General features: G+C 39.6%; 1 protein-coding gene across 5 annotated transcripts in view; it reads right to left on the bottom strand.

Annotated features, from left to right (window-relative positions):
• Positions 1 to 10,647, bottom strand: part of NR1H4 (nuclear receptor subfamily 1 group H member 4) — a 71,595-nt gene continuing 60,948 nt past the window's right edge. For all 5 annotated transcript variants that reach the window (XM_055237904.1, XM_055237905.1, XM_055237906.1 and 2 more), the window contains 2 exons: positions 2,433 to 2,546; positions 1 to 1,174 (listed from right to left, as the gene is read on the bottom strand). In XM_055237904.1, the coding sequence (XP_055093879.1) occupies positions 936 to 1,174; positions 2,433 to 2,546 (353 nt within the window). In that variant the 3' untranslated portion in view covers positions 1 to 935. The remainder of the gene's footprint in view (positions 1,175 to 2,432; positions 2,547 to 10,647) is intronic.

Here is a 10,647-nt window from a genome sequence, read left to right as displayed (position 1 = left end):
TTACTTATAGAAGGTGTTTTATTGTATTCACCAAAGGATAATAGGGAGAAGAATGCAACAGTGTAACAATGAAGGAAGGAAATGAACTAATTCCTGCTTTGGGGGAAGTATACAGCAGCTGTGCTCCCAGGTATAGGAATGTTTTCAAAAGCAAAACAAAACAGAAAGATGATTGGATACAATGAAGCCAACGGAGCACTTTTAAGAGAGGAAAAGGAAGGGCCCATCACTGCAGTTAGCTGCAAACTCTGAATTTGTGAATCCTGCCTCAAGACTAACTATGGGGAAAGCATTGCTTGAGGGAATATTTTATGTGAAAATTGTTAACTTTTCTGTTTGCTATTCTCTTTGAACTTCAAAGAAAAAGAAATGATCAGAGGACTATTACAAATGAATGACTATTCACCAGGACTTTTCCAGGGATGACAAAAGTGCCATTGATGTAATGAAAGACAGTATCTTTCTGTAAATTACCCCCTCAGATTCAATAGGATGTCTTTCAACATTTAAAGAAATGAGTTTGTATATTTATCAAATTTTGTTCCCAAAGAAAAGCCTGTTGCCATTATGTTTGCTTTATTGCCAAGATTGAATACAACTCTTTAATAAAATATATGCAATATGGTAAGATGAGGAGCAAAATGAGATTTTCCCTAGTTCAACAGATAGAATTGAAGTAACAATCAATTTAATTAGGCAAACAGGGCTTGCCAATTAGAATGCAGGATTCCCTGGAGCCTTTTAAAACACAATGTAGAGAAAGTTGTTCTATTTAGCCCGATATTTACAGTTGTGGAAGTTATACATGTAATTACAACATAAATATTCATCAAGATCTCTTGAGTGAAACTGGGTACAAGTGAAATAAAGGAAAGTTATACATCAGATTAATATGAGAGAGAAAAAGGAGCTAGACCCCTCCCCTGTGATCCCCATCACTGCACGTCCCAGATTTCACAGAGAAGCGGGGTAAACTTGTGGTCATTTACTCTCCATGACATCAGCATCTCAGCGTGGTGATGATTGAATGTCCTTAATTCAGTCAGGCGACCCAGGAGACAGGCAAAGTGTTGAGGATTTTCAGGCTGGTGAATCTTACACAACTTTTGTAGCACATCAAGAAGTGGCTCCTGAAGCTTCTCTACTGCCTCTCTATCCTTTATGTATTGTCTATCTGTTTTTGAAGTTTAAAATAAAATGACAAAATTAAAAAGTGGAAAAGCATTAATTCGGCATAATTATAGCAACGTTAACTATTTTGAAGTGTAAGTTAAATGTTCTACACAAATGTAAAAATTAAGTGTTCAACCTGATGAATTTTTATGCACACACACACACGTAATTATAACGAGATCAAGATACAACACATGTAATGCTTCCCAGAAGCCTCCTAATTCCTCTTCCAATCAAAACCCCTAAAGATAACCTGTAGGGTGGACGTGAGCATCCTTTCTGTTGAGTATATTCTCAGAAGTGAAATGACTGGGTCATAGGACATATCCATACATAACTTTAGTAGGTTCTGCTGAATAGTTTTTTTAGTCACAAGTCATAATTTTTATGGTAAAGCAAAGTAACAACTAGCTTCTGCCTCAATATAATGTATAAAAATGGTCTAAGGCTAACATTGTTATTATGCTCTACAAATCATGAACATGGCATCATTCAACTCCCAAATTATTAAAGTAACCCAAAAATATAGAAAAAATTATGGAAAGAGGTATTCATTTCAACAAAAAAAACTATTGAAAAAACATTTTCAACAACAAAAAAAACTGGAAATAGCCTGAATATACAAACATGCGGTAAAGATTAAGTAAATGATTGTATATTCATACAGTGGAATATGTAGCACATATTACAACTTTACCAGTGTAATTTTTTAATGACTTGGGAAATGACTTTTGAAGAAATATAAACTCAGAAAAAAGTTCCTTATTATGTTAAAAAGTATGTAATTTCATGTATATCCCTGGCTCCAATGCCACCCACTTATAAAAGCCTCCCGTGACCACGAATTAAAATACCATTTTTGTGCCACTCTCTTTCTTTATATTCTCATTATTTTTTTTGTAGCATTTACCACCTTCTGAAAAAATATTCTTGTTTCTTCATTTATTACCTTTCTCATCCTACCAGAATGCAAGCTGCATGGGAGCTGTGTCTTATTGCATCCCTGGTGCTTAGCACCATGGTTAGCATATAGTAGGTGTTCAATATACATTTATTAAATGAATAAGCATGATATTTTTTAAAAAGACTGAAAAGAAGTGCACTGAAAGGTTAATAATGGTTCTATTTGGATGGTAGAATTATAGGCCACTTTACTTTTTCTTTATATTCCTATGTTTTCCAGATTTTTTTCAATAAATGTTATTACTAGTATACTGAAAAAAAATGGCATAAAAATTAGAATATAACATTGAAATTACCTGGAGAGAGGATAACAATTGCTGTAAGCAGAGCATACTCCTCTTGAGTCATTTTCAGTTCCCCAATACTCTTATAAAAACTAAACATAGGTGTTATATATTCATCAGAGATACCTGTGGGGGAAAGTTGCAATCATAATACAATTTTTGAGTGACTAAACAGTGTAAAACTAGAAACACATTATACATATAAACACATGGTAATTTTGCAACTATATGTACACATTCAAATAATGACTGTATACTTATTATTTTTATTATATGTCCAAAGGAAGGACATTGTGAAGACAATGAGTTGACAAAATTCTCAAAATATAGCCAAAGCAATGAGTGTATGTCTAATTTTGTCAGTGCCATTGTTTCAGTCACTGCCGAACAATCAATGATAATGCTCTTGAATTGCCAAAAGAATCTCAAAAACGTCTCCATCCCAGATGAGATTTAGTGAATCTTTTGAATATGACTATCGATAATTAAGGCAGAGATCACATCTTAAACAACTAACAAAAAATGGTTGTTATTCAGTCTGGAAGTATAGACAGCTTCATTTCTAAATGGGCCAGACTTATTTTTTTATTTTTTTTATTTTTTATTTTTTATTTTTTTTGAGACGGAGTCTCGCTCTGTCTCCCAGGCTGGAGTGCGGTGGCATGATCTCGGCTTACTGCAAGCTCTGCCTCCCGGGTTCCTGCCATTCTCCTGCCTCAGCCTCCCCAGTAGCTGGGACTATAGGCATCCGCCACCGCGCCCGGCTAATTTTTTTTGTATTTTTTAGTAGAGACGGGGTTTCACCATGTTAGCCAGGATGGTCTCGATCTCTTGACCTCGTGATCTGCCCACCTCGGCCTCTCAAAGTGCTGGCATGAGCCACCACACCCGGCCAGGCCAGGGTTCTTATCAAAGGGTTCTGATCTCTTCCTGAAGCACCAAACCGTTACCTACTAAGCACCAGTACTTGGCTGTTCTCTTCAAACCCAGTATGTCCAAAATCAAAGACACCATGTACTACAGAACTAAGCTCCCCCATGTTTCTCCAAATCCACTTCTTTCCTGGCGTTCCCATTCTCAGTGAGTGGTATCCACACCACTCAACTGCCCAGGCCTGACAACTGAGATTCAGGCACCCAGGCCTGTGGCTTCTCCTGCTCACTCTCACCTGGTGCTCCCTCTCCTCTTTATCGCACCTGGCATTTACTTAATTTAGGCTTCCATCTCTCTTCATCTGGATTACTGCAGTTGCCTCCTTACTGGCCTTACTGTCTTTAGTTTGATTCCCTCTGATCTATCCTCTATCCACATACTGGAACGACCTTTCTAAAAATCAGATCACACACTTTCTCCCTACTTCTTACAAAAACCTTCTAAACCTCCCCAAGGCTTTTGGCATACAGTTTTAATTTTCTTCCTTTTAATGTAGGAGCCTCTAGGACCTGTCCCCTGCCTATCTCACTATTCACAATAACAATATTAATAGTAGGAGTACTCATTATGTATTATGCAATATTTTAAGCATTTAGTATACCATAATTCATTTAATAGTTCTAAACCCCGTGAGGTAGATATAGAGAGGTTATATAACTAGCCCAAAGGCACTCGGCTGAGAAAGGTGGAACTAGGATTCAAAGCAAAGCTGGCAGCTCCAAAGTCCTGACAGTGGCTATGGCTAAGCTGCACTATATCACTCTATCACACTGCCTTTCCTCGGCCACTTGTAGTTCCCTAAACAATTCACATCGCCCAGTTTTTGTACATGTTGTGCTCTCTACTTGAAATATCCCTTTTCTCTTTTATCTAGATCACTCCTCTTTGTCATTTAAGACTTCTAACCAGGTGCAGTGGCTTACGCCTATAATCCTAACACTTAAGGAGGCCAAGGCTGGAAGATTGCTTGAGCTCAGGAGTTTGAGACTAGCCTGGGCAACATGGCAAAACCCCATCTCTACAAAAACTACAAAAGTTAGCTGGGTGCATTGGGCACATGCCTGTGGTCCCAGCTGCTCAGGAGGCTGAGGTGGGAGGATTGCTTGAGCCTGGAGGTTGAGGCTGTGGTAAGCTGTGATTGTGCTACTGCACTCCAGTCTGTGTGACAGAGTGAGATGCTGTCTCTTTTTTTTTTTTTTTTGAGATGGAATCTCCACCCTTGTCACCCAGGCTGGAGTGCAGTGGTGTGATCTCGGCTCACTGCAACCTCCGCCCCTTGGGTTCAAGTGATTCTCCTGCCTTAGCCTCCCAAGTAGTTAGGACTACAGGTGTGTGTCACCACGCCTGGCTAATTTTTTTTTTTTTTTTTGTATTTTTAGTAGAGACAGGGTTTCACTATATTGGTCAGGCTGATCTCGAACCCCTGACCTTGTGATCCACCCACTTCAGCCTCCCAAAGTGCTGGGATTACAGGCATGAGCCACCATGCCTGGCCCAAGATGCTATCTCTTAAAAAAAAATTTATTAGTGCCACTTCCTGCATTCGATAAATATTACCTTGGTGCCTGTTCTGTGCATTGCTTTATTCCACAAGAGCCATTGGATGGAGAATCGTGGTGACAGAAAAACAAAACCAAACAAACAAAAAAATCTGTGATGTGACTTATGGATTAATTGAGATGAGAATGTTTCCCAGGATTGGTCCAGATGAGAATAGACTGCTCCATTTCTTCCAAACCAGATCCAGAGTTAAAGAGCTTTTGCTGAGCAAACCAGAATAAACTTTGATTCCCGATGCTAAAGAGTACAATTATCATCTAACGGTATACTTACCAGAAAGCCTAAAATCTCACTGTTAGAAGAGTATCATAAGTGAAATAACTCAGAAGCAGAAATCAAATACTGCATGTCCTCGCTAAACAATGGATACACATGGACATACAAATGGAAATAATAGACACTGGCAACTCCAAAAGGCAGGAGGGTGGGAGGAGGGTGAGGGTTGAAAGATTACCTATTGGGTACAATGTTCACTATTTGGATGAGGGATGAGTTCACCAGAAGTCCAAATCACATCATTACACAATATATCCATGTGAAATAGTTCAGATGTTTGTTGCCTCTAAATCTCATGTTGAAATGTAATCCCCAGTATTGGAGGTGGGGCCTGGTGGAAGGTGTTTGGGTCATTGGGATAGACCCCTCATGAATGGCTTGGTGCCCTCCCCATGGTAATGAATGAGTTCTTACTTTATTAGTTACTGTGAAATATGAATGTTTAAAAGAGCCTAGCATCTCTCTTTCTCCCTGTCTCACCATGTGACATGCCTGCTCCCCCTTCACCTTCCACCATGAGTAAAAGCTCCCTGGGGCCTCCCCAGAAGCTGAGCAGATGCTGGTGTCATGCTTGCACAGCCTGCAGAACCATGAACCAAATAAACCTCTTTCCTTTATAAATTGCCAGTCTCAGGTATTCCTTTATAGCAATGCAAAACAGACTAATGCACCATATAACAAACCTGCACATGTACCTCCTGAATCTAAAATAAAATTTAAAAAAATTAAAATAAAATGAATACAAAAAGGAAAAAAATTACTTCTAACATGCATGGACACAGCTCTCACTTTCTCTATCTTACAGTGATGCAAATGGTAGTAAAAGATCCTGAAGGTGCCAGGCACGGTGGCTCACGCCTGTAATCCCAGCACTTTGGGAGGCCAAGGCAGGCGGATCACGAGGTCAGGAGATCGAGACCATCCTGGCTAACATGGTGAAACCCCGTCTCTACTAAAAATACACAAAATTATCCAGGCGTAGTGGTGGGCGCCTGTAGTCCCAGCTACTCGGGATGCTGAGGCAGGAGAATGGTGTGAACCCGGGAGGCAGAGCTTGCAGTGAGCAGAGATCACGCCACTGCACTCCAGCCTGGGGGACAGAGTGAGACTCCGTCTCAAAAAAAAAAAAAAAGAAAAAAAAAGATCCTGAAGTATGCTAGGATTTCTTCTTTTCAATAATTACACCCATCCTTTCCGTGGATACAGTATTTCATATTTTTCAAATACATAAACGAATTTGATTCTGTACAAGAATCCTGTGCAGAAAGCACTGATAAGCCAGTATTACTATCCCCATTTCAGACTTGAGAAAGTAAGGCTCAGAGAGAGTAAGATGAGTTGACTAAGTTTACTAGCATAATAAATGGAAAACCCAAGTCTGCATTTTCTAAATCTTGATCCAACACACATTCCCAAATTGCCTTTGGTGAAACATATATACATGCCATGAGACAGGTCTCTCAGGCAGCTGTAATCATGGGTAACCTGCTTTAAGAAAATCTTAGCTACAAACATTCAGATGAAATAATGGGTAGATAATAAAGGAAGGTGATGAATTATTTTGTACTTTAAAAGAGAGTTGTTTTTTGTTTTTTGTTTTTTTGAGATGGAGTTTCACTCTTGTTGCCCAGGCTGGAGAGCAATGGCACGATCTAGGCTCACCGCAAACTCCACCTCCCAGGTTCAAGCGATTTGTTTGCCTCAGCCTCCCGAGTAGCTGGGATTACAGGCATGCACCACCACGCCCAGCTAATTTTGTATTTTTAGTAGAGACGGGGTTTCTCCATGTTAGTCAGGCTGGTATCGAACTCCCAACCTCAGGTGATCCATCTGCCTTGGCCTCCCAAAGTGCTGGGATTACAGGCATGAGCCACTGCACCCAGCCTATAAAGAGAATTATATGATTTATTTAATTTTTTGGATTTATTTAAATTTTGAGCACAATAAATGTTTAAATATTTTTTAAAAAACAGTCTTCCCAAATTAAGTCCTTGCTCTTTTCCTCTCTGGTCAAAATGCCACCCTCTTCTCCCCTTTGACTTTGATTCTTTAATTGACCCCAGTGGACTCGATTAACAACAACGTCTTTGTTGAGCAATTTGGGGATTACATCATGTGGAAGATTGCCCTTTATCCAGCTGTTACAGAATGAACTAAATACCCATGACCCAACTAGATACAACTGAAAGTGCAGAGGATTGGAGAATGTGAGCCTGGAGAATACCAGTCCTGGATTCCAGCAAACCTAGTGGTTAAGAGGTCATAAGCCAGCTCTGAGTTTGAAACCAAACTCCACGACTTGGTCTTGGGACATTACTTAAACTCTTTAAGCCTTCATTTTGTCATCTGTGAAATGTTGTCACGTGTAATATAATGTGTACTCCATATAACAGTAGTGTTATATGAGATATATAGAGAGTGCTTAGCACAATTCCAGGTTCATAGTAAATCCTCAATAAATGTCAGAGTAGATAATTATAATAGTAGCTATTATTATCATTATTCAGGAGAACTGAATCAACACATTAGTCCATCTTAATCTCAGTTCATCTTAAGTCTTAGATTAAACGTGTGAACTTTTGTCTTTACAAAGCCATGTAGGTTTTTAAAAAACCAACAAATTCTGCAAATTACTGGAGATAAATACAAACTGGCTGATCAGTGATTTGCCTCAGTATTTTTCCAGGTATTAAAGCTAAACTAAGTTCTACTATTTTCTTGGTAAGGTTGTTCTTTCTCATCTTCAAAAAAATTTCAATCTTTATGCTTTCTTCAGCATTCAGAGACTACACTCCTCAGTTGTGGTTACCTAAAATAATAATTTATGGCTATGCCATTAAATAGTACATGAAGATTTAGGGATGATATTCAAGACAGCTGATTTGAAAATATTAAAATTTTTAAAAATTTCTTTGATTACCAGATTTCCTATTTCATTTGCCTTTCTAAATCCCCACACACCCTCCAGAGATGTCTCTATTAGCTATCTAATTACAATTGATAACATTTGGGGAAAATAAGGTTAAACTTTTAAAATGATTATTTCACCTTGTGCATGTTGTAAAAGCCAAGAGTGAATATAGAGAAAATGTAGAAAAGAAATAATGGGAGAGTTAAAAAATAATTTTCCTACAAGATAGATAAATATAAATCTACTTTTGGAATTAGAGTCAACAATCAGAGTTAACCATGCTAACATAAACGAAGGGCTTGTGAACCAGCAATTTCTAACATTGGAGATGTAACACTAACATCATCCTGAAGGGGACAGCCTTTTCCTGTTTTCCTGCTTCCTTCTTCCTGGAGAATTGCTTAAAATTTGCTTCATTTTTGCTTGAATGACCAATTACCTGATTTTTGGTCACAAGGGGGGGCTATTTTCTAACTTAACTACCAAAGACTTCGCCATGGAAAAGTCTGAAAATGCAAAAATAATTTTATGCTTCTGCTCCTGTTTCCTATTTTTTTTCCCTTTTTTAAAAAGAGGTCTGTGATTAATTAATTATGTTCAATGATCTGAAATATTCTTTGAGAGAATAACCATTTGATAGAATTAACACTATACTGCTTTAGGTGTTTTAAATGTTAAAAGTCTTTTATTTCCTAATTAGCTTTCTAGTCGTAATTGGGAACAAAAGCGAAGCAGGTGTGTGTGTGTGTGTGTGTGTGTATTTACAAGTATGCATATTACACAAGACATATATCCTGGTATCTTAAATACCTCTATATGATTTATTCTGATGACGTCCTCAAGATGGACTGAGTATCTGGTTAAAAATGACACTATTTCCTTAAAACCATGTAACTTGAAACTTTTCTAGAAATGACATCACCCCATAGCACAGAGGTAAGGTATAAATCCCTGATATAGCACACAAGGCTACATCTGCCTTCTGCTTTCCTTTCAAACTAATCTCTCAGCAGCCCAATAGTTTCCCTAGGAACTAATGACACTGATTCATCTAAGGCTCCTAAAGCTGATTCCGCTTGTTGCCTGCACAGGCTCGCTTCCTCCTCCCTGCCCCATGGCCATACACTATGGTAGAGGCAAATCCCAGCTCCAGCCCAAGGTCTAGCCACTGCTGGTCTCATTTCCCACATCAGAGGTTGGTGTAGTTAGGGACAGCAGTGAAATTTGGGCCCATGAGACTAAAGGGGAGTCTACTGGGAAGTTCCTAAGAAAGATTTCCATACTGAGGAAGACAGCATTTCTTTTTCCTTTGACCAGTGTTTTGCCCGGACATAGTGCCTGGCACTGCTGTGGCCATTAGATGACCAGGAAGAGAACCAGCCTGCGGGGAAAGCCAATACACCAAGGATAGTGAAGCAGAAAGATGAGATGGATCTGTGTTTCCGATGGTGGATTCTGCCCCTAAATTAACCAATTCTGCTGTCACCCTTCCTTGGGGTTTCTTGTTTGAGCTAATACATTTTCTTACTTTTTTAGGCCATAATGAGTTTATTTTCTGTAGCTATCAGCCAAGAGCATTCTGACAGCTCCTCTAACAAGTGGGATACACTTTTTATGTCTTCATGCTTTTTCCTGAAATACAAGGCAGGATCCTTGTTAGACTAAGTCACCCAATCCATGGTTCAAGGCCAAGTTCAAATTTTGCTTCCTCTATGGAACTTTCCCTGTCACAGAGAAGCAGAATTAGTTACTTCCTTTTCTAGGTTCAGTTCTATTGCAACTTATCACAATTCATATCTCTCCTCACTGGAGTGTGAAATACCATACACATTTTATAAGAGTGGGAATCGGCCGGGCGCAGTGACTCACACCTGTAATCCCAGCACTTTGGGAGGCCAAGGCGGGCGGATCACAAGGTCAAGAGATCAAGACCATCCTGGCTAACACAGTGAAACCCCGTCTCTACTAAAAATACAACAAATTAGCTAGGTGTGGTGGCACGCGCCTGTAGTCCCAGCTACTCAGGAGGCTGAGGCAGGAGAATTGCTTGAATCCGAGAGGCGGAGGTTGCAGCGAGCCAAGATCTCGCCACTGCACTCCAGCCTGGGTGACAAAGCGAGACTCCGTCTCAAAAAAAAAAAAAAAAGAGTGGGAATCAGTTACTGTTATCTCCAGTGCCTGCCATGCTGCCTGACCCATAAACGGTGCTCCATAGATTTTTTTTTTATGACAGAATCTGGCTCTGTCACCCAGGCTGGAGTGCAATGGCACAATCATAGCCCACTGCAGCCTTGGCCTCCTGGGGGCTCAAGCAGTTCTCCTGCCTCAGTCTCTTGAGTAGCTAGGACTACAGGTATGCACCACCACATCCAGACATTTTATTTTTTGCAGAGACAGGGACTTGCTATGTATTTTAGGCTGGTCTCGAACTCCTGGTCTCAAGCAATCCTCCCACCTCGGCCTCCTTAAATGTTGGGATTATGGGAGTGAGCCACTATGACTGGCCAGATATTTCTTATTCACCTCTGCATCTCTAATAACTAGCAT

The sequence above is a fragment of the Symphalangus syndactylus genome, chromosome 13 (genome assembly GCF_028878055.3).
Source record: "Symphalangus syndactylus isolate Jambi chromosome 13, NHGRI_mSymSyn1-v2.1_pri, whole genome shotgun sequence".
NCBI classification, from domain to species: domain Eukaryota; kingdom Metazoa; phylum Chordata; class Mammalia; order Primates; family Hylobatidae; genus Symphalangus; species Symphalangus syndactylus.
This window is presented reverse-complemented; position numbering and strand designations above follow the sequence as displayed.